General features: G+C 33.2%; 1 protein-coding gene across 4 annotated transcripts; it reads left to right on the top strand.

Moving 5' to 3' along the window:
- Positions 1-88: 88 nt before the first annotated feature.
- On the top strand, positions 89-24,757 carry LOC134686993 (SET domain-containing protein 4-like). 4 transcript variants are annotated; one of them, XM_063546896.1, is made up of 8 exons: positions 89-288; positions 4,293-4,419; positions 6,833-7,001; positions 7,876-8,050; positions 14,945-15,029; positions 21,783-21,863; positions 22,300-22,423; positions 24,347-24,757. In XM_063546896.1, exons 1-8 carry the CDS (start codon positions 150-152, stop codon positions 24,452-24,454), a joined length of 1,008 nt encoding a protein of 335 aa, XP_063402966.1. In that variant the 5' UTR covers positions 89-149; the 3' UTR covers positions 24,455-24,757. The 4 variants fall into 4 exon arrangements, with proteins under 4 accessions (XP_063402966.1, XP_063402963.1, XP_063402965.1 ...); XM_063546893.1 differs by having other exon boundaries at positions 6,593-7,001; XM_063546895.1 differs by lacking the exon at positions 89-288 and adding an exon at positions 3,462-3,619 and having other exon boundaries at positions 6,593-7,001.
- The last annotated feature ends 1,086 nt before the right edge of the window (positions 24,758-25,843 follow it).

Raw genomic sequence — 25,843 nt, 5'->3', positions numbered from 1 at the left:
TGTGTTGCTGTACATAAATCTTCGGAATCGAGCAAAAAAAATTTCCTCAGTTCTCACTGGAAAACCCCCTGTCCTCTTTTGACCACCAGATGGCAGTACACAAATGCTGTTTGTTTACATGTGGGATTTGACATGTGGATATCAAAATAATGGGTAGAACTCTGAGACATAGAAAACGAATCGGGAAAAGAGTGGCACGCTCTGCTTTGAGTGATGAACTTAAAGACCTTTTTAAATGGTTGAAAATGAAAGTTGGAAATCATAACTTAAGACCCACTATGTTTCATGGTAAAATATATTTTTTAAAGTGCATCTGAAGTTATATATATATATAGGTTTGAACGTAGTTTTCAATTTGGCAGTGTCTGCGCGTACCCGCATGCGGGTACGAATAGTCAAATTGCCGTTCTAGGCTGCGCGTACCCACATCCGGTTTTCTAATAAAATGCCATCGGATCGGGTATAAAACGTAAAATATCTACGGAAATTATCGATAATATGGGGATATCGTGTAGAACGAGTGAAGAGTACACAGTGGAAGAGTATGTAAAAAAAAATTCAAGATGTATTTATTAAATAATGATACATAATAAACATTGCAAAATTAATGCGCAATGATAGAAAATGAAACTGTACAGTCCCTGTAAAAGAAAAACATGATAGAAATTAATACTATAATTATAAAATTTTAATGCAAATTTAAAGAATAAAATTTTTATAAATTAAAAATATACCTATATGATGATATTTTAAAATAATCTTTTAGTAAAATGTAAAACAGAAACTAAAATTTTAAAATATATAAAACTACTAAAATTGAAGCTTGAGTTTATAAAAATATAAATTTAAAGAAGCAAGTAATAATGAACAATGAAACGTGAACGTAGGCTGGCAACATTTGAAATGTGCAGCCCGCCGGGTTGAAATCTGTGCAAATCTTAATAAGTTACATGAATCTTTTGTTATTGGTTTACATTGATATTATTACTTGCTTTTTTTAATTTTCAGAAACTCAAGCTTTAATTTTAGTAGTTTTCTTTTACTTTTTTTTCTTTTCAGGGACTGTACAGTTTCATTTTCTATCATTGTGCATTTAATTTTGCAAGGGTTATTATGTATCTTTATTTTTAAATTAATAAATACAATTTGAAAATATTATTTTTCATATTCTTCACTCGTTCTACCCGAAATCCCCATATTATCGATAATTTTCGTACATATTTCACGTTTCATTCCCGATTCGACGGCATTTTATTAGAAAACCGGATGTGGGTACGCGCAGCCTAGAACGGCAATTTGACTATTCGTACCCGCATGCGGGTACGCGCAGACACTGCCTTTCAATTTAGACTCGTTTATATATATATATATATATATATACAACTCGTCTAAACATCAACCCAACAATGTTAGATCTGTAAATTTGCTTTCGCAAATTTTTGGTTCTTCCCTCGACGGGATTCGAACCCATGCTACTGATATCGTGACACCATATATATATAAGTACGTCTGAGTCAGTGACAACTCTACAACAGATGTATCCATCGGATCTCCATCAATGATCATGGTGATACATGGCTGTGTACATAATGTCTATACAACTCGTCTAAACATCAACCCAACAAATTATGTTAGATCTATAAATTTGGTTCTTCCCTCGCTGGGATTCGAACCCATGCAACTGTGATATCGTGACACCAAATCGCCTGCACTGCAGCCGTCTCACTAGACCACACGACCACCTGGGCTCTACAAAAATTGAGCTTTCGCTGGCCATGTGTAACCTTTCCTCATCAGTTTTAATCTAGCGGCATACTACAGTACATATGATATATAAGGCATGAATATAACATCCTACCATGACAACAAGGAAACACATTTTATGATCATTTGAATAATTTAGGGATTTGTATCTCTTAGTCATAACAGAGACAATAATAATACAGTATCCTCTCTAGCTGGTCTTTCTATATACATATCTACAAATCCTGGAATTGACATATATAATGATATATATATGATCTAGCATAATAAAAGTTTGACAACTAGACTTAAAATAAGTTATGATAGATATAGGTGTTAATTTATTTGTTGTACTTCCTTAAATCTCCTCTGTCATGTCTGTTGTTCATGTTGTTTATATAAAATCAGTTCATTAATGTGGTTTTTAACTACAGATTGAAAATTGATGGTCACTTTTAGAAGGTGAGAGGAATAATCACATCATCCATAAAAACTTAAAATGATTACCATAAATTTGCTTCTTTGATATCTTTTGACTTAAATTAATGGCAGACTATATATATGTACATGTATCTAAATTTAAATTCATATGGCTTGTACATTTAAAAAAAGACAAAGTTGACATTTCTTAATCCTTTCCTCCATGGCATTTTTTTTTAAATAGTTGATTTGCATATGATTTTTTCAATAAAAACAAATCATTAGGTTTAAAGTATTAATGGATTGCTCATAAAATACAAATATTTCATCAAATAAAATTTATACAGATATTCTTAATATGAATATATCCTTTTCATATTGAATACAAATTTTATTAATGCTGTTGCAGACATTTCATAGTCATAGTATTTCAACTGAGGTACTACACAGGCGTCAAATGGCGTCATTATGGAGTAAAGGGGGTCAGCGTCAAAAGGCGTCATTATGGAGGAAAGGGTTAAAATATTTTAACCTACATGTACATGTTAGGTTTTAATTGAACAAATTTGACCACTGAATGCAACACAAATGCTTCCAATTAGGATCTCTAGTGAACTAATCACTTGTTCTTCATCTGTGCTGTAAATTTTGCAATTTTATTCAGAGTCAGTTGAATGTATATGTTAGCGAATACTTTACGAATACTTTATTTCTCATAAAACTACAATTACATAGTTATAGAGAACATACATAAATATAACTATAAGGTACAATTTTTACAAGCATGTGTGAACAATATAATGAAATTAACTTGGAGGACTGACTTTCACATTTATAACTTTGATAAATTTACATAGTTTTTCTAATATTACAATATTACATGAATTAAACAGTTGATCAAACTTATAGATATTAGGGTTAGACCAGCAGTATGTAGGTAAAAGTTTCTTTCTTAGCAGACATTTTTAATGTGAAACATTTTTTGATATAAAATTGTTGGTCTTAGAATAGAGGGTAACCATGCATGTTCCAATTTAACACCGAAAGTGTATTAAAACATTTTTAAAATGGAATCACATTCTTCCTATTTTGGATTATTGTCATGACTGTTTTGAAAATTTGAGAAAAAAAATCAATGATCAAAATAAATGTACTACATGTAATGAATAGATGAACATTAAAAAATGGACAGGAAGAATTATTCTTGATCAGATGAATTCCTTCATGATATCCCATCAGAGACACTACATGTATTTGAAAGTTATATTGAAATTGAATGTTCACTCATTCTGATATTATAGTTTCTCTATTTCTATGGAAATATATCCCTTTCTGAACCAATTGTATAAACAAATTTAATCAACATGAGGTTGCTGGTGATCTCAGAAGATGATTGGCTGATTCAAAGGGTCAAAACCTTTCTCAGCTCCCTGAATTGATCAAAATGTTTTAACAGGTGTTAATGAAATTGACAACTTTGTGGAAAGTGGAAGGCACTCAAAGGGGATTTTGGTTTAGAAAAGAAGAAAATTTATCTTTTAATCATTAGAGAAACAGATTATTACATAGTAACACATGGATTATCGGATTTATCCAATCTCAATAGTTAAATTATGAATTTTAAAGTTCTCGCCAATGCTCAGACTTTAAAATTGATAATTTAACTATCTCGATTGGATAAATCTGATAATCCACTTGTATCAATGTAATTATCTATATACATTTGTATATCTATATGGATAATAAATCTTTATTTAACATGTTTAATGAATTCAAATACACTTAGTAAACAGTGTTATGATTATCAAACGGATTATATCCCCTTTCCCTGTGATAAGGACAATATTTTTCATTTGTGATGTGTGTAGAAAGTTTCCACATGCTCAGATTTCTCTCTCTGACATACAATGTATTGTTACAAAAATGTCATTCATATTACATTCCATTATTTTCATTCAGTCTATGTTACTAAATTGTTATCAGTATATTTGAATTATTTGTCCAAATATTGTATTTAAGACAAATAAGTTGCTCTGTAGTTGTCTTAAAAGCATGTACCCGGTACATTACAATGAGAATGATGAGTAAATTATGACTAGAACTATCATAGTTATGTCTTTTTATTTCAGACACTGGTAGAGGATTAATGACAAAGAGGCCTATTTATCCAGGATCCATTATCATTGCTATTCCCAAACCATTCCTTATTACCATGGAAACAGTTTTAAAAAGTGAAGTTGGGTCTTTCTTAAAAAGGTATGTAGTTTAACAATAGGGGATGCAAGTATAAGAAGGTAAGACTGAAACATAATGACACAACAACTACAAAAGATATTTAGAGGTACATATACACATATGGTCTGCTGAAAAATGACTTGTATCCTATCAAGCTTTAAGTTGTTTCAAATCTAGTCAAGTTGTAATAGTTTTTAAAATTATTAGAGCCAATCAAAGAATTGCAATAGCAAGTAAAAATTTCTTTTTACAAAACACTAGAATATAAACATGATGACAGTTAACCACATACATGTTCATATAAATATATCAACCCTCCCTCTCAATACTTGTGCACTTTGAAATTGGTATCATACATTTGTTTTACATCTGAAGTTTGTGTTAAAGTAAATCAGTAACAAAAAGCAACAACAAGGAACACCACATAGAGCAGATAGCCTGACATGGAGCAGGTACACCATTTGGTTGGTTTCAACCCTTTTTACCTCATACATAACCTTCTGTTTAAAATATCAAGATCATTTGTTGTAAAAGTAAAAGCACAGTCCATCTATCAACAGAATGAACACCAACTTAAACAAGGAAAAACACATGCTGATTCATTATGCCTTAGAAGAATGTTGATTGTTCTCATTTTAACATCACTTAGATTTTTTTTCTTTTAATCATTTGAAAGATTATTTTCTTTGAAATCACTTATATATTTTGTTCTGGTCACTCAATAGGATTTACTTGTATCATTTTGTTCTGGTCACTCAATAGGATTTACCTGTATCATTTTGGTCTAGTCACTCAGTAGGATATACCCGTATCATTTTGTTTTGTTTACTCAGTAGGATTTACCTGTATCATTTTGTTCTGGTCACTCAGTAGTATTTACCCGTATCATTTTGTTCTGGTCACTCAGTAGGATTTACCCGTATCATTTTGTTCTTGTCACTCAGTGGAATTTACCCGTATCATTTTGGTCTAGTCACTCAGTAGGATATACCTGTATCATTTTGTTTTGTTTACTCAGTAGGATTTACCTGTATCATTTTGTTCTGGTCACTCAGTAGGATTTACCTGTATCATTTTGTTCTGGTCACTCAGTGGGATTTACCTGTATCATTTTGGTCTAGTCACTCAGTAGGATATACCTGTATCATTTTGTTTTGTTTACTCAGTAGGATTTACCTGTATGATTTTGTTCTGGTCACTCAGTAGGATTTACCTGTATCATTTTGTTCTGGCCACTCAGTGGGATTTAACTGTATCATTTTGGTCTAGTCACTCAGTAGGATTTCCCCGTATCATTTTGTTCTGGTCACTCAGTAGGATTTACCTGTATCATTTTGTTCTGGTCACTCAGTGGGATTTACCTGTATCATTTTGGTCTGGTCACTCAATAGGATTTACCTGTATCATTTTGGTCTAGTCACTCAGTAGGATATACCCGTATCATTTTGTTTTGTTTACTCAGTAGGATTTACCTGTATCATTTTGTTCTGGTCACTCAGTAGTATTTACCCGTATCATTTTGTTCTGGTCACTCAGTAGGATTTACCCGTATCATTTTGTTCTTGTCACTCAGTGGAATTTACCCGTATCATTTTGGTCTAGTCACTCAGTAGGATATACCTGTATCATTTTGTTTTGTTTACTCAGTAGGATTTACCTGTATCATTTTGTTCTGGTCACTCAGTAGGATTTACCTGTATCATTTTGTTCTGGTCACTCAGTGGGATTTACCTGTATCATTTTGGTCTAGTCACTCAGTAGGATATACCTGTATCATTTTGTTTTGTTTACTCAGTAGGATTTACCTGTATGATTTTGTTCTGGTCACTCAGTAGGATTTACCTGTATCATTTTGTTCTGGCCACTCAGTGGGATTTAACTGTATCATTTTGGTCTAGTCACTCAGTAGGATTTCCCCGTATCATTTTGTTCTGGTCACTCAGTAGGATTTACCTGTATCATTTTGTTCTGGTCACTCAGTGGGATTTACCTGTATCATTTTGGTCTAGTCACTCAGTAGGATTTACCCGTATCATTTTGTTCTGGTCACTCAGTAGGATTTACCTGTATCATTTTGTTCTGGTCACTCAGTAGGATTTACCTGTATCATTTTGTTCTGGTCACTCAGTAGGATTTACCTGTATCATTTTGGTCTGGTCACTCAGTAGGATTTACCTGTATCCTTTTGTTTCAGATCCCACTTGAAGTTTAATCTACAACAAGCAATGACTATTTTTCTTATCATTGAAAGTGAAAAACAAGAAGAATCAGTTTGGTGGCCGTACATAAAAGCATTACCAGAGACATTTGACACTCCTGCATTTTGGAAACCTAGTGATCTTTTTCTGTTTTCTAAAAATGTGTACAAAAAGATATTTGCCGCATTGAACGATTTACAGACATTTTATAATGAAATCCTTTTATTTTTATCCAGCTGTAAAGAAATCAAAATAACTTTTAATGAATTTAGATGGGCATGGTACTGTATAAACTCCAGATCAATATATTATGACTGTGACAGTTCTCCATACATCGCTGATACAAATAAAAACATTGCGCTTGCACCTTTCTTAGATTTATTAAACCACTCAACAACAGCAGAGGTAAGGTTATGATCAGCAGACAATATAACATACATGTGTATTATTTTTCATTTAACATTATTACTGCTTGTAATCAAAATATACATTCTAAGTTTGTTAAGGGTTTCAGACACATAAATGTTTATTTTTTTTCTAGAACAACTTCAAAGGCTGCAGAAGGAATTCACAAAATAGGCAAAATGTGTAAATTCGAAATGAGCTAGAAAACCAGAAGGGGCAGAAAAAAACATAAAAATAAAGGAATGCTTTTGTATTGTGAAAATATAATGAAAGATGTTCTGCACTACAATATATGCTTATTTCATTGCAGATTCAAAGTATATGAATGGTCCAGCCTGTCAAGGGCAAGCATCAATACATGCACATTCACATTATAATAATACAAACTGGATACACATCCTTCATGCATGATGTTTCATTTGGTTTTTATCGTTTGTAATATTGGTCTATAGATCTTATCACAGATGGTCACAATTGCAGATAATAGATATAGGAAGATGTGGGTGGAGTGCCAATGAGACAACTCTCCATCCAAGTCACAGTTATAAAAGTAAACTATTATAGTTCAATGAACCTTCTTTGTATTACCATATGTCACATTTTACCTTCTGTAAATTGTAGAGTTGATAGATAAGCTTTACATTAAAGAATTGAAAACTATGAATCTCTCTTGAAAAGGACATGAATTGTCACATATTCATTTCATTTGTCATGCTGTAAAATGTTGCACATGAAATGTGAATATTTTGGTGCAGAGTCAATCAATTTTGTACGTTTTACACCAGTAGGGAAGATTTTATCAATTAATAAAACAATAATAGTGTATAGCATTCTAGTTCGTATTTCCTAATGATTTTTTCTTTAAATGTTTCAGGTTGAAGCTGCATTTAATATGAATAATAACTGTTTTGAAATAAAAACCTATAATTCATTTAGGAAATATGATCAAGTATTTATATCGTATGGAGCACACAGTAATACACATCTTTTAATGGAGTATGGATTCATTCTCCCTGATAATCCACATGATGTTTATGAATTAGATTATGGTGAGTAACTCTGACACATTTCTACTGGAAACCACAAATATGTTCAACAAACTGTATTATAATTGTTCTATAGGCTTAAACAATGTATGCAGAATTTTATGACCATTTACAAAACCTGATTAAACACATGTAAGGAAAAAAATCTCAATCATGGTGATCATTAAACACATGTATGTAAGGGGAAACAAACTCAATCATGGTGATCATTAAACACATGTATGTACGGGGAAACAATCTCAATCATGGTGATCATTAAATACATGTATGTACGGGGAAACAATCTCTATCATGGTGATCATTAAACACATGTATGTAAGGGGAAACAAACTCAATCATGGTGATCAATAAACACATGTATGTACGGGGAAACAATCTCAATCATGGTGATCAATAAACACATGTATGTACGGGGAAACAATCTCAATCATGGTGATCATTAAACACATGTATGTACGGGGAAACAATCTCAATCATGGTGATCAATAAACACATGTATGTACGGGGAAACAATCTCAATCATGGTGATCATTAAATACATGTATGTACGGGGAAACAATCTCAATCATGGTGATCATTAAATACATGTATGTACGAGGAAACAATCTCAATCATGGTGATCATTAATTACATGTATGTAAGGGGAAACAATCTAAATCATGGTAATCATTAAACACATGTATGTACGAGGAAACAATCTCAATCATGGTGATCAATAAACACATGTATGGACAGGGAAACAATCTCAATCATGGTGATCATTAAACACATGTATGTACGGGGAAACAAACTCAATCATGGTGATCATTAAATACATATATGTACGGGGAAACAATCTCAATCATGGTGATCATTAAACACATGTATGTACGGGGAAACAATCTCAATCATGGTGATCAATAAACACATGTATGTACGAGGAAACAATCTCAATCGTGGTGATCATTAAACACATGTATGTACGGGGAAACAATCTCAATCATGGTGATCATTAAACACATGTATGGACAGGGAAACAATCTCAATCATGGTGATCATTAAACACATGTATGTACGAGGAAACAATCTTAATCATGGTGATCATTAAACACATGTATGTACGAGGAAACAATCTCAATCATGGTGATCATTAATTACATGTATGTAAGGGGAAACAAACTCAATCATGGTGATCATTAAACACATGTTTGTACGGGGAAACAAACTCAATCATGGTGATCAATAAACACATGTATGTACGAGGAAACAATCTCAATCATGGTGATCATTAAACACATGTATGTACGAGGAAACAATCTCAATCATGGTGATCATTAATTACATGTATGTAAGGGGAAACAAACTCAATCATGGTGATCATTAAACACATGTATGTACGGGGAAACAAACTCAATCATGGTGATCAATAAACACATGTATGTATGAGGAAACAATCTAAATCATGGTGATCAATAAACACATGTATGGACAGGGAAACAATCTCAATCGTGGTGATCATTAAATACATGTATGTACGGGGAAACAATCTCAATCATGGTGATCATTAAACACATGTATGTACGAGGAAACAATCTCAATCATGGTGATCAATAAACACATGTATGTAAGGGGAAACAAACTCAATTATGGTGATCATTAAACACATGTTTGTACGGGGAAACAAACTCAATCATGGTGATCAATAAACACATGTATGTACGAGGAAACAATCTCAATCATGGTGATCATTAATTACATGTATGTAAGGGGAAACAAACTCAATCATGGTGATCATTAAACACATGTTTGTACGGGGAAACAATCTCAATCATGGTGATCAATTAACACATGTATGTATGAGGAAACAATCTAAATCATGGTGATCAATAAACACATGTATGGACAGGGAAACAATCTCAATCGTGGTGATCATTAAATACATGTATGTACGGGGAAACAATCTCAATCATGGTGATCATTAAACACATGTATGTACGAGGAAACAATCTCAATCATGGTGATCAATAAACACATTTATGGACAGGGAAACAATCTCAATCATGGTGATCATTAAACACATGTATGTACGGGGAAACAAACTCAATCATGGTGATCATTAAATACATGTATGGACAAGGAAACATTCTCAATCATGGTGATCATTCAATACATGTATGTATGGGGAAATATCTCAATCATAGTGATCATTACACACATGTATGTACGGGAAAAAAAATCTCAATCATGGTGATCATAGAAAAATTGGTCTAAACTGACCTCCAAACCATCAATGATTCTGAAATGAGGAGTACCCAAATTGCATCCATGAATAAATTTGCATCGTCAAAAATCTAATAACAGAGCTTTAGTTTAGTTTCTTCAAATATTTAGAACAATTGGATATTAGTCCATGCTTACTCTTCATTTTTGTTTAAGTGGATACTTGTAACATATTGTATTTGATCATTTTAAAAAGATGACCTTTTTATGACGTTGCATGGCGATGTTTCAGTACATTTTGCTTTTTTAGTAAACACTTCATCTATTGTTAAATACTGTGAACGTTTTGTGCATATCTACGTATGTTTACCTATGTTGAAAAATGTGCATAGTATCAAATCATAAAAAAACAAATTGTTTCTTCTTTAGGAAATCATGTAAGATGTCCGCTGCTATTTTTGCTAAATAGGTGCAATTTGGGTACCATTACGTTATGTACGGGGGAAAAAATCTATATCATGGTGATCATTAAACACATGTTTGTAGGGGGGGGGAAATCTCAATCATAGTGATTATTAAACACATGTATGTACGGGGGAAAAACTCAATCATGGTGATCATAACATTTGAAGACACAAAAATGAATGAATCTACTTTATCATTAATTCTATAATTTAATTACATGTCATGTAACTCATGAACTAAATAATCTGTGCAGGTTTATAAGAATTATTATTAAATGCCTAGAATCTCCTGGGTAATCACTTTATGTCTCTATTTTACATTTGTATTTAAAATTTATACTATGTTAATTTATTTGTATATGTCTCTGTATCATGGCAGGTCTTCTTACGTGTTTGATTGTCTCTACACTAAACTAACCTAACCATTGCAGGTCAACCTACGTGTTTGATTGTCTCTACACTAAAATAACCTAACCATTGCAGGTCTTCCTACGTGTTTGATTGTCTAAACACTAAACTAACCTAACCATTGCAGGTCTTCCTACATGTTTGATTGTCTCTACACTAAAATAACCTAACCATTGCAGGTCTTCCTACACGTTAGATTGTCTCTACACTAAACTAACCTAACCATTGCAGGTCTTCCTACGTGTTTGATTATCTCTACACTAAACTAACCTAACCATTACAGGTCTTCCTACGTGTTTGATTGTCTCTACACTAAACTAACCTAACCATTGCAGGTCTTTCTACGTGTTTGATTGTCTCTACACTAAACTAACCTAACCATTGCAGGTTTTCTTACATGTTTGATTGTCTCTATTAACTAACCTAACCATTGCAGGTCTTCCTACACGTTAGATTGTCTCTACACTAAACTAACCTAACCATTGCAGGTCTTCCTACGTGTTTGATTGTCTCTACACTAAAATAACCTAACCATTGCAGGTCTTCCTACGTGTTTGATTGTCTCTACACTAAAATAACCTAACCATTGCAGGTCTTCCTACGTGTTTTATGGTCTCTACACTAAACTAACCTAACCATTGCAGGTTTTCTTACATGTTTGATTGTCTCTATTAACTAACCTAACCATTGCAGGTTTTCTTACATGTTTGATTGTCTCTATTAACTAACCTAACCATTGCAGGTCTTCCTACAAGTTAGATTGTCTCTACACTAAACTAACCTAACCATTGCAGGTCTTTCTACATGTTTGATTATCTCTACACTAAACTAACCTAACCATTGCAGGTCTTCCTACATGTTTGATTGTCTCTACACTAAACTAACCTAACCATTGCAGGTCTTCCTACGTGTTTGATTGTCTCTACACTAAACTAACCTAACCATTGCAGGTCTTCCTACGTGTTAGATTGTCTCTACACTAAACTAACCTAACCATTGCAGGTCTTCCTACGTGTTTGATTGTCTCTATTAACTAACCTAACCATTGCAGGTCTTCCTACATGTTTGATTATCTCTACACTAAACTAATCTAACCATTACAGGTCTTCCTACGTGTTTGATTGTCTCTACACTAAACTAACCTAACCATTGCAGGTCTTTCTACGTGTTTGATTGTCTCTACAATAAACTAACCTAACCATTGCAGGTCTTCCTACGTGTTTGATTGTCTCTACACTAAACTAACCTAACCATTGCAGGTTTTCTTACATGTTTGATTGTCTCTATTAACTAACCTAACCATTGCAGGTCTTCCTACACGTTAGATTGTCTCTACACTAAACTAACCTAACCATTGCAGGTCTTCCTACGTGTTTGATTGTCTCTACACTAAAATAACCTAACCATTGCAAGTCTTCCTACGTGTTTGATTGTCATTACACTAAACTAACCTAACCATTGCAGGTCTTCCTACATGTTTGATTGTCTCTACACTAAACTAACCTAACCATTGCAGGTCTTCCTACATGTTTGATTATCTCTACACTAAACTAACCTAACCATTGCAGGTCTTCCTACGTGTTTGATTGTCTCTACACTAAACTTACCTAACCATTGCAGGTTTTCTTACATGTTTGATTGTCTCTATTAACTAACCTAACCATTGCAGGTCTTCCTACATGTTAGATTGTCTCTACACTAAACTAACCTAACCATTGCAGGTCTTCCTACGTGTTTGATTGTCTCTACACTAAACTAACCTAACCATTGCAGGTCTTCCTACGTGTTAGATTGTCTCTACACTAAACTAACCTAACCATTGCAGGTCTTCCTATGTGTTTGATTGTCTCTACACTAAACTAACCTAACCATTGCAGGTCTTCCTACATGTTTGATTGTCTCTACACTAAACTAAACTAACCATTGCAGGTCTTCCTACGTGTTAGATTGTCTCTACACTAAACTAATCTAACCATTGCAGGTCTTCCTACGTGTTTGATTATCTCTACACTAAACTAACCTAACCATTGCAGGTCTTCCTACATGTTTGATTATCTCTACACTAAACTTAACTAACCATTACAGGTCTTCCTATGTGTTTTATGGTCTCTACACTAAACTAACCTAACCATTGCAGGTCTTCCTACATGTTTGATTGTCTCTATTAACTAACCTAACCATTGCAGGTCTTCCTACATGTTAGATTGTCTCTACACTAAACTAACCTAACCATTGCAGGTCTTCCTACGTGTTTGATTGTCTCTACACTAAACTAACCTAACCATTGCAGGTCTTCCTACGTGTTTGATTGTCTCTACACTAAACTAACCTAACCATTGCAGGTCTTCCTACGTGTTTGATTGTCTCTACACTAAACTAACCTAACCATTGCAGGTCTTCCTACATGTTTGATTGTCTCTACACTAAACTAACCTAACCATTGCAGGTCTTCCTACGTGTTTGATTGTCTCTACACTAAACTAACCTAACCATTGCAGGTCTTCCTACGTGTTTGATTGTCTCTACACTAAACTAACCTAACCATTGCAGGTCTTCCTACGTGTTTGATTGTCTCTACACTAAACTAACCTAACCATTGCAGGTCTTCCTACGTGTTAGATTGTCTCTACACTAAACTAACCTAACCATTGCAGGTCTTCCTACGTGTTTGATTGTCTCTACACTAAAATAACCTAACCAGTGCAGGTCTTCCTACATGTTTGATTGTCTCTACACTAAACTAACCTAACCATTGCAGGTCTTCTTACGTGTTTGATTGTCTCTACACTAAACTAACCTAACCATTGCAGGTCTTCCTACGTGTTTGATTGTCTCTACACTAAAATAACCTAACCATTGCAGGTCTTCCTACATGTTTGATTGTCTCTACACTAAACTAACCTAACCATTGCAGGTCTTCCTACGTGTTTGATTGTCTCTACACTAAACTAACCTAACCATTGCAGGTCTTCCTACGTGTTTGATTGTCTCTACACTAAAATAACCTAACCATTGCAGGTCTTCCTACGTGTTTGATTGTCTCTACACTAAAATAACCTAACCATTGCAGGTCTTCCTACATGTTTGATTGTCTCTACACTAAACTAACCTAACCATTGCAGGTCTTCTTACGTGTTTGATTGTCTCTACACTAAACTAACCTAACCATTGCAGGTCTTTCTACATGTTTGATTATCTCTACACTAAACTAACCTAACCATTGCAGGTCTTCCTACATGTTTGATTGTCTCTACACTAAACTTACCTAACCATTGCAGGTCTTCTTACGTGTTTGATTGTCTCTACACTAAACTAACCTAACCATTGCAGGTCTTTCTACATGTTTGATTATCTCTACACTAAACTAATCTAACCATTGCAGGTCTTCTTACGTGTTTGATTGTCTCTACACTAAACTTACCTAACCATTGCAGGTCTTCTTACGTGTTTGATTGTCTCTACACTAAAATAACCTAACCATTGCAGGTCTTCCTACATGTTTGATTGTCTCTACACTAAACTAACCTAACCATTGCAGGTCTTCCTACGTGTTAGATTGTCTCTACACTAAACTAACCTAACCATTGCAGGTCTTCCTATGTGTTTGATTGTCTCTACACTAAACCTGGTAAATTGTTTGATCTACAATTGTTAGTAGGATGCACCAGTCCATTCAGTTTTCCTAGAGAGTATGTGTCTTTCTTCACAAATTTCTCACTGTCTTGTGTTCAAGTAGAGTAATTTTCACAAAAGTTTATATTCAACTTTCTTTCACTGACATGATTATTAATAAAATGTAAATTAATATTTTAATTTCGCATTTCAGATGAAATAGTAAAAGTAGCACATAATTTAAATTTCCAGTATATTGATAGAAAGAAAAGAATTATAGAAGAGAATAACATTAACAGGTTTGTATTGTTTCACAATGTTTGATTGGCTGAATAGGGCCATGTGATCAATTTTAATCACCTGATGGGTCTGTTTTGCCATCAACTTTCACCTATCCTTATCTTAAAACACACTATTTTTTTCTCTCTAAAACCACAGGACTATATTCCCCTAATCTTGTGCTGAATTATCCTTAAAGTATACAATTTATTTTTGTTTCAGCCAATTATCCAAATTGTCCACCATAGCTTGAAATATATCATAAGGGTAAAATGCCAATCATTGTCTTTCATCTCAAAAACTTATATTGTATTAGATAGATAAAGTCTGACTTACACAATTATGCTCAGAATGTCAAGAAGATGTATCAGCTGTCCTTTTCTTTCAAATTGGTCAGATGACTTTTTTATAGGAGTTTTTGCAATTACCTTGAAAATTATACATGTATTTACTAGAGAGATAAAATAGTTACGAAAAAATGAGGATACCATTGACCCTTGTTAGATATTGGGTTAAAGGCTTATAGACATGTAAACCCAACCACCTTCTTTGTTGGCCTTTTTAAGTGAGGAGCCTCTGATTCAGTGCTTTTTGTTTGTTGCTGTATATGGGCGTTTTTTAATAAAAACGTATTTTCTTGTCCCAGCCACTTTAAAAAAAATGTGTTTGATCTTTGCAAGTATTTTTTTGTGCAGTCAGTACATTGAATTAGATTTAACATTTATAATAAAAAAAACAGTTTATTTTTAGAGGGATTGATAAGATATTGACTCCTGAATGGTCCAAAACAACCAAAATGGCATGTCCCTTGACCGCCTGTTCACTATCATACTCTAAAATATCGTAAAAAAATGGAGAAATAAATGGTTTTTTTACTTAACATAAGTTCTTTAATAATTCAAAAGTATGTTCAGAGCCAACATATGTTAATAAACAGCTTTCAATATAGGTTTTTTTAATTTCAGAAGGTGTGTCCCTCACAAAATGTCCACTACGAAACGAAGTCATTAAAATTTGCCAATAAACAGTTTTATAAAATCAATGTAATTTTTGTTTGCAAGAGATATAAACATTAGGGTCTTACAAAAGAAGTGACGCTTTTATAACGGCAATTAAATTTTTGGTAAGAAAAATTGAGCACATCAAATGGACCAGAGTATTTTTGATAATGTCCACTACGAAACAGGTCAAATCTCCTTCAGTATGTAGTTTTAAAATTATGAAAAAAATATCAGTGTACAGCTTGATAAATGCTTTGATGAATACAATCAGTCTTGTTACTATTGCAATATAGGGATTGTGGGAAAAAAATAAAACATGCGAATACGTCCCTTACGAAACAGTCCCCTACGAAACAAGTATGGGAGAAAAACGTTTCGTAGTGGACACTACCACTACCATGCAGTCTTTTTAGCTCACCTGGCCCGAAGGGCCAAGTGAGCTTTTCCCATCACTTTGCGTCCGGCGTCCGGCGTCCGGCGTCCGTCGTCCGTCGTCTGTCGTCCGTCGTCCGTCGTCCGTCGTCGTTAACTTTTACAAAAATCTTCTCCTCTGAAACTACTGGGCCAAATCAAACCAAACTTGGCCACAATCATCATTTGGGTATCTAGTTTAAAAAATGTGTGGCGTGACCCGGTCAACCAACCAAGATGGCCGCCACGGCTAAAAATAGAACATAGGGGTAAAATGCAGTTTTTGGCTTATAACTCAAAAACCAAAGCATTTAGAGCAAATCTGACATGGGGTAAAAATGTATATCAGGTCAAGATCTATCTGCCCTGAAATTTTCAGATGAATCGGTCAATCGGTTGTTGGGTTGCTGCCCCTGAATTGGTAATTTTGAAGAAATTTTGCTGTTTTTGGTTATTATCTTGAATATTATTATAGTTAGAGATAAACTGTAAACAGCAATAATGTTCAGCAAAGTAAGATCTACAAATAAGTCAACATGACCAAAATGGTCAGTTGACCCGTTTAGGAGTTATTGCCCTTTATAGTCAATTTTTAACCATTTTTCGTTAATTAAAGTAATCTTTTACAAAAATCTTCTTCTCTGAAACTACTTGGCCAAATTAATCCAAACTTGGCCACAATCATCTTTGGGGTATCTAGTTTAGAAAATGTGTGGCGTGACCTGGTCAACCAACCAAGATGGCCGCCACAGCTAAAAATAGAACAAAGGGGTAAAATGCAGTTTTTGGCTTATAACTCAAAAACCAAAGCATTTTGAGGAAATCTGACATGGGGATAAAAATGTTTATCAGGTCAAGATCTATCTGCCCTAAAATTTTCAGATGAATCGGTCAATCGGTTGTTGGGTTGCTGCCCCTGAATTGGTAATTTTGAGGAAATTTTGCTGTTTTTGGTTATTATCTTGAATATTATTATAGATAGAGATAAACTGTAAACAGCAATAATGTTCAGCAAAGTAAGATCTACAAATAAGTCAACATGACCAAAATGGTCAGTTGACCCGTTTAGGAGTTATTGCCCTTTATAGTCAATTTTTAATCATTTTTCGTAAATTAAAGTAATCTTTTACAAAAATCTTCTCCTCTGAAACTACTTGGCCAAATTAATCCGAACTTGGCCACAATCATCTTTGGGGTATCTAGTTTAAAAAATGTGTGGCGTGACCTGGTCAACCAACCAAGATGGCCGCCACCGCTAAAAATAGAACATAGGGGTAAAATGCAGTTTTTGGCTTATAACTCAAAAACCAAAGCATTTTGAGGAAATCTGACATGGGATAAAAATGTTTATCAGGTCAAGATCTATCTGCCCTGAAATTTTCAGATGAATCGGTCAATCGGTTGTTGGGTTGCTGCCCCTGAATTGGTAATTTTGAGGAAATTTTGCTGTTTTTGGTTATTATCTTGAATATTATTATAGATAGAGATAAATTGTAAACAGCAATAATGTTCAGCAAAGTAAGATCTACAAATAAGTCAACATGACCAAAATGGTCAGTTGACCCCTTTAGGAGTTATTGCCCTTTATAGTCAATCTTTAACCATTTTTCGTAAATCTATTTAAGTAATCTTTTACAAAATCTCCACTGAAACTACTAGGCCACAATCATCTTTGGGGTATCTAGTTTGAAAAATGTGTCCGATGACCTGGCCATTCAACCAAGATGGCCGCCACGGCTAAAAATAGAACATAGGGGTAAAATGCAGTTTTTTGCTTATAACTATGAAACCAAAGCATCTAGAGCAAATCTGACAAGAATTTAAATTGTTAATCAAGTCAATATCTATCTGCCCTGAATTTTTCAGATGCATTGGACAACTGGTTGTTGGGTTGCTGCCCTCCAATTGGTAATTTTTAAAGAAATTTTGCCGTTTTTGGTTATCTTGAATACTATTATAGATAGCGATAAACTGTAAACAGCAATAATGTTCAGCAAAGTAAGATCTACAAATAAGTCAACATGACCTAAATGGTCAATTGACCCCTTAAGGAGTTATTGCCCTTTATAGTCAATTTTTAACAATTTTCATTAATTTGGTAAATTTATGTAAATTTTTACCAAATATAGTTCTCTGTTACTAATGGGCAAAGTTCATGATAGATATAATTGTAAGAAGCAAAATCGTTCAGTAAAGTAAGAACTTCAAACACATCACCATCACCAAAATACAATTTTGTCATGAATCCATTTGTGTCCTTTGTTTAATATGCACATAGACCAAGGTGAGCGACACAGGCTCTTTAGAGCCTCTAGTTTTAATCTTTTTTCAATTATATTCGTGCAGAACAAATAACAAGGGTTAGTTTTATGTAATTTTTATTATGTTTTTATTAACATATGATAGGGTTGATGTCAACTACGAAACTTTTTGTCCACTACGAAATGGTTTTGTCCACTACAAAACGCATCAAAATGTCCACTACGTAACATGAGTTGAACCTTCATATGTGAAGTACTGTCTAATCTTTATCGATAAAAATGGTTTTCAATTCAGAAAAAAAATGATATTTTTCTAGTATTTAAAGTAAACAAACTGGAATGTCTATAGGAAACATTTAAAATTGCAAAAAATATGTGTGTTTAGAAGAAGTTTCGTAGGGGACAAAAGTCCCCGACGAAACATGACACAAATTATGAAAATAATATCATTTTAAAGAATATTTAAGATTGCACTTTTTGTATACAAACAGGTCTATTATAGAGGTATTCAAAATAACTCTTGAAATTAAATTTTAGACAAGTTGATTTTCCATTTTTTTAAGGTCTGAAAAGTACGCTTTTATTGAAAAACGCCCATATATCATTTTTTGCTTAGTCTTAAATTAGTTTTTTTCATTTTAATTGTTTCACATTTTTTTATGATTTATAGCCGACTAAGCAGTGTTTTTTTTATTGTTAAAGACTGTATGGTGGCCTATAATATCATGAATCCACATTTGATCAACTCTGTTGAATAACTGTCTCAATGGCAATCATACCATATCTCCTCATTTTATATTGTAACACAAATTGTCAATCAACTCCCAAAAGGGACAATATTGCCACATGTTTGGCAATTTTTGGCAATATTGTTAAATCCTGATTATTCATTTTAGATTAACACATGATTAAGTGGGCTCGCTGGTATAAATTCTTTATTTGTTTAAATATATGTATTTCACATTTTTTTTTCTACAAATGAACTTGTCTCATTGGCAATCATACCACATCTTCTTTTTTTATATTTATCATATACTTATAATAGGGAATCAGAGGAGAACTAAATTACAGAAATTGCTTAAATTTTACAATTGTTTAGTTTAAATACTGTATTTGAAAAAAATCACAAAATTATAGGTCAACGATGATTTAAAAAAAGATATTTCAGTTTTAATGCAAAAAAATAGCATTTTTGCACAAAAGGGAGATAATTTGGACTCCAATGATATAAACATCTTAAAAGTCACCTGGGATCAAATCAAATCGATTTTCTGGTTTGATTTTAAGCTCACCTGGCTCAAAGGGCCAAATGAGCTTTTCTCATCACTTGGCGTCCGTCGTCGTCCATCGTCGTCCGTCGTCGTTAACTTTTACAAAAATCTTCTCCTCTGAAACTACTGGGCCAAATTAAACCAAACTTGGCCACAATCATCTTTGGGGTATATCGTTTTAAAAATGTGTGGCGTGACCCGCCAAACCAACCAAGATGGCTGCCATGGCTAAAAATAGAACAAAGGGGTAAAATGCAGTTTTTGGCTTATAACTCAAAAACCAAAGCATTTAGAGCAAATCTGACGTGGGATCAGGTCAAGATCTATCTGCCCTGAAATTTTCAGATGAATCAGAGAACCCGTTGTTGGGTTGCTGCCCCTGAATTGGTAATTTTAAGGAAATTTTGCTGTTTTTATTAATTATCTTGAATATTATTATAGATAGAGATAAACTGTAAACAGCAATAATGTTCAGCAGAGTAAGATTTACAATATTTATAAGTCAACAATACCAAAATGGTCAGTTGACCCCTTTAGGAGTTATTGCCCTTTAAAGTCAATGTTTCACCATTTTTCGTAAATTTTAAATATCTTTTTCAAAAATCTTCTCCTCTAAAACTGCTGGGCCAAATTAATCCAAACTTAGTGACAATCATCTCTGGGGTATTTAGTTTTAAAAATGTGTGGCGTGACATGCCAAACCAACCAAGATGGCCGCCATGGCTAAAAATAGAATATAGGGGTGAAATGCAGCTTTTGGCTTATAACTCAAAAACCAAAGCATTTAGAGCAAATCTCACATTTGGTGTAATTGTTTATCAGGTCAAGATCTATCTGCCTTGAAATTTTCAGATGAATCAGGGAACCCGTTGTTGGGTTGCTGTCCCTGAATTGGTAATTTTAAGGAAATTTTGCTGTTTTTGGTCATTATTTTGACTATTATTATAGATAGAGATAAACTGTAAACAGCAATAATGTTCAGCAAAGTCAGATTTACAAATAAGTCAACATGACCAAAACGGTCAATTGACCCCCTAAGTAGTTATTGTCCTTTATAGTCAATTTTAAACAATTTTGTAAACTTTTACTACCAGTAACATTTTCCACAGAAACTACTGGGCCAAGTTCATTATAGATAGTGATATTTGTAAGCAGCAAGAATGTTCAGCAAAGTAAGATGTATCACAATTTTGTCATAAATCCATCTGCTTGCTTTGGTTATTATTCACATAAACCAAGGTGAGCGACACAGGCTCTTTAGAGCCTCTAGTTTTCCATATCATTAAAAAAAAAATAGTAATGAAAAAAAAAGTTTTGTACTGGCATGGAGCCTCCTTTTAAGTAATTTATATTTTGAGTTAGAGACTAAAGTGAAATTTGAGGAGGTAAAATAATATAAAGATATTGTTTCTTCAACAAAGGTGAACAGAGAATAAAACTTTTTATTCAAACTGTGTTGTCTAACAATTCAATTTGTTTAATTTATAGGCTTTAAAGATCTTTAAACGGGTCAGAAAACATGATTTATATTATTTTCATTTTGTTACGTTGTGTCACATACTATAAATATGTAGTTTTATGGCAATACAAATTTGAATTGAATTGAATTGAATTGAATAAAAAAAAAGGGTAGAAAAAGCTCAAATGGGGATAAATAATATACATCCAATTTGGAGCTTTTGTTCTTTGTCTTATTCTGTTTGCAGCTTTTAGTGTAAGTTATGTACTCTTTTAAATAGCATATTACTGGTATAGAGTTTCTTTCATCTTGTGATTTAATATAGATTTGATGTACATTTAACACTCTCATTTTTTGTGTATTTTTAAAGGAAATTAGTTTGTAGTAAGGAGGGTGTGTCATGGAGTATGCATGCTGTGATGAAGATACTAGCAATGGATTTTACTGAATTGTAAGTTTATTTACATTTATATATTGAAGTTGTTAATTATTGCCATTCATAAAACATTTGCATATACTTTTAGTAGAATGTTTTTTTTATATTCCAATTCTTCCATTAGATATACATTTTACATGTAATATTATTAATGATAATCCTTTTGATTATTTGTAAAGCCGTATTATAAAGAAAACAATATTGATAAACAAAAATGGAGACTATCTGCAAAACCTGATGGCATATATGCCATTATGACCAAAGGATTGATTCAGTAAATTATTTTACAAATTTCACTAACAATAAAGAGAATTATTGTTCAAACGCATTGGTAATCTTTTAAGTCAAAAGAATTGTATATATATGTTAAAGATGTTTTTGATGTCAATAGATTATATAGTTCTGTGTACATATGTTTAAAACAATGCAAAATTGTCTTTGTTGTTTTCAGAAAGAATTGGAAATTTATATTTAAAGATGATCCCATATCGCTAACAAACCAGAAAGCAGTTAAAAAGATGGGTCATATTCTTCTTAAACAAGAATTGCTTGAACTTAGAAGTGTCTTTGTCAAGGTATGAAACAAATCATTCATGCAAACAAAAATTATAAATGTTGTTGTTATTAGACTGAAGATGTTTCTCATGGTGTCAACCCATTATATTGAAGAATAAGACAGTCATGACAGTATGACCTAAACAAAATTTAAAAATGATGTCTGTGTAAGGGACGGTAGGAGGGGGTCTCATCCCAGATTCATGAAAAAATAAAGTATTCTTTCACGAACATTGAAAAGTCGTAAGTGTAAATCCTGAAATCCCAGCGAAAAATTAGGGCCCAATCCCTACATCCCTTAAAAGGTCTATTTCCCTCTGTTGTGTTTATGTTGTCCCCTGCAATGTGATGGACATGGAAATACCTGGTATCCATCTGTCTGTGTGTTCATCAGGTCTTGTTAGAGCTCTCACAGATACAATTGTTGTCCCCTGTTTAAAGCATTGTGATGACATGGAAATACCTGGTATCCATCTGTCTGTGTGTTCATCAGGTCTTGTTAGAGCTCTCTCAGATACAATTGTTGTCCCCTGTTTAAAGCATTGTGATGAATATGGAAATACCTGGCATCCATCTGTCTGTGTGTTACTCAGGTCTTGTTAGAGCATTCACAGATACAATTGTTGCCAGATTTTTATAAAAACATATTTCAGGTTAATATCAGCAATATCTTGGTCAAGTTTTTTAATGGTGGCAGATTGACTTTATTAAAAAGAGTTATGTCCTTTGAAATATTAAATTTATTGAAAATGGCCTCGTTAGCCCTTCTTCAGATACAATTTTTGCCAGATTTTTAAGAAACTTATATTGTAGGTGATTATCAGTAATATCTCAAACAAGTTCCTCAATGGTGGTAGATTGACTTTATTAAAGAGTTATGCTCCTTTAAAATATTAAATTTATTAGAAATGGCCTTGTGAGCCCTTTTACAGGCACAATTCTTGCCAAATTTTAAAAAAAATTACACTATAGGTTAATATCAACAATATCTCAAACAAGTTCTATTTGGTGGACAAACAATTTAAAAAAAATGTCCCTTAGAAATCCCTTCATTTTACTTTTTTTAGGTTCAAATTAGTTTCGAATAAGGAATAGAAAAACAAGGATAGCATACACAATTTAAACCAGTCTCAGCCCTTCAGACCAATGTGGTCTTGTAAAAAATCAAAAAATATCATTTAACCTGCCATTTGAAAACTGCAAAGAAACAGATTTATAATGAATTCAATGGAACTTTTCCACAGATTCACCTATTGTTCAATCAATTTAAACTTTTGTCATTTCTAATGTCCCATTCAATAAATACAATATCTATTGTTCTCTGTGAAGTTGTGTAACTATCAGTTCATATCAGTTTCACAACTATATATTTTGAGTTGGGAAATCAGACTGACCAAAGGCCATAGTCACCTGTGCAACACATAGTTTTTTGTTCCTGAAGTCCATGATTTCTTTTAGCGACACTTGCAGATCATTTTAAGTAGCAGTGTGAACCGTGACTATGTGGTATGGGCTTCGTTCATTGTTGACCTTTATAATAGTTGTTCATTTCTGTGTTATTTTGGTCTCTTGTGGAGAGCTGTCTCATAGGCAATCATATCACATCTTATTTTTTATACTTTTTTGTTTTATCAGCTTTTCAATTTTTGAACAAGTTTTGGATTTTTTAATATTTTATCAACAAGCCTCAGTGGAGAGATACTTTTAGTTGAGATAGGCATCTTGTGCAGTAGAGTTAGTTCTGTTAATGATATCATCAGTTATAATGACAAGTTTCAGATCCATGTATTTCATTAAAAGATGATGAAACCTTAACCCAAACTGAGTAGCAGTTCTTGCACTTATTGTATCAGTTAAATGTTTGATAATGGTTTATAGGGATGATGCTGAAGCAGCAATGATCTTACACCATTTTATAATAATTGTAATTGTTTACTTTGTAGTTTCCTTCAAAGGACAAAAGCAGACTGACCCCACATCAAAATATTGCACTGAATTTGCTGAAAATTGAAGAAAATATTTTACAACAGTCAATACAGTTATTACAATAATTTGTCTTATTTGATGTTGTGAATGAGTTGTCTCAGGACATGCTGCAGAACCATGAGATAGTGATGTTACTTTACTTTTGTCCTCAGTGGCTGTATTCATCATTCATCAATGATCTAATGTTATATGAAATGTAGTGCCACTTTTTGAATGGATGATGGCATCTGTCCATTCCAATGTTGATTATTGTAGTCATTGACAACAATGCTGGACAGTTGACATTAATTTCTAAGAGTATTACATTGGAGTAACACAACATAGTTGTAGCTTTGCCAGCAATAAATGAGATTCATTTCACTCTTGAATACTTGCATATATCTTATCTAACACTACATCCTGGATTAATAAGAGGGTTAAATGCTCACACAAATATTTAACCAAATTTAGCCACATTCTATTATACATGTGCCTGTCCAAAGTCAGTAGCTTTTAATTACAAGTAAGTGGTTGGCTTTGGTGTCTCTTTTGTCACATTTGTTTTTCATTTTTTTCATTTTTTTTTTATAGCAGACTATAAGGCAAAACATTTGCTCATTGTTCTTCTTCTTCTTCCTTTATAGTAAAGGTCTCCCAGGGGAGTATTATTGTACTGTTAGCTAAACAGTTGCCTATTGTTGCTTACATCCAAGCCATTTGAACTCTGGTGGATATTTGTCTGGTTGGCAATAGTTAAACATATCTATAATTAGAAGCTTATAAGCCTTATATTAGTATCTTTTTCTGTATTGGTCAGATTGACAAGGTCTTGAGTTGTAGATGGTGGTACTGCAGTTATTATGTACATACATGCCTGTTATTTAATATGTAATTAGATGTTTGAAAAACTCTTTTTAAAAATCCTTGACTTGTGTTTGTTTGTGGGGTCCATTTCATATAAGATTGCAGACTGGTGCAACTGTACTTTTGAGAAGAAACATAATAGAAATTAAAAACCAATTCTTCAGAGAACAATTGAAGGTCTTTCCACCTCGATAATTAGAATGAAATTTAAAAAAAGATGTTAGAAAGGGTCACTCCTTGTTGATGTAATTTGGTACCTTAACTGATATAGAAAAATAAGATTAATAGGTATATACAGAAGACTTAATTGTTTTATAATGAACAAAAACAAATTTAAAGCAAAGGTCAAAATCTAGAACGTCAAGTTTACCTTTGACCTTGACCTCAATTTCAAGGTCATAGGTCAGTGATCTCAAATCAAAAGACCCCAGGTCAATCACTTGTATGGTTGTGGAGAAATAATGATTTCAAATACAAAAGGGGAGAAAACTCCTAAAAGGGTTAACCAAAACACTTTGACTTAAATAGGTTGAAGTTGCGCCTTATTGTAAACAGTAATTTTGCAAACACATCATATCATAAACTGTAACAGTTTCTTTTGAATAAAGATA

Source organism: Mytilus trossulus, chromosome 10 (genome assembly GCF_036588685.1).
Source record: "Mytilus trossulus isolate FHL-02 chromosome 10, PNRI_Mtr1.1.1.hap1, whole genome shotgun sequence".
Lineage (NCBI taxonomy): Eukaryota > Metazoa > Mollusca > Bivalvia > Mytilida > Mytilidae > Mytilus > Mytilus trossulus.
The sequence above is the reverse complement of the archived record's forward strand: the minus strand, read 5'-3'. Positions and strand labels throughout refer to the sequence as shown.

Coding starts and splice junctions, on each gene's coding strand:
- LOC134686993 (XM_063546893.1), top strand. CDS start 150: ATGGGTAGAACTCTGAGACATAGAAAACGAATCGGGAAAAGAGTGGCA. Junction 21,864..22,299: donor GCAATGGATTTTACTGAATT/GTAAGTTTATTT, acceptor TGTTGTTTTCAG/AAAGAATTGGAAATTTATAT. Junction 22,424..24,346: donor TTAGAAGTGTCTTTGTCAAG/GTATGAAACAAA, acceptor TTTACTTTGTAG/TTTCCTTCAAAGGACAAAAG.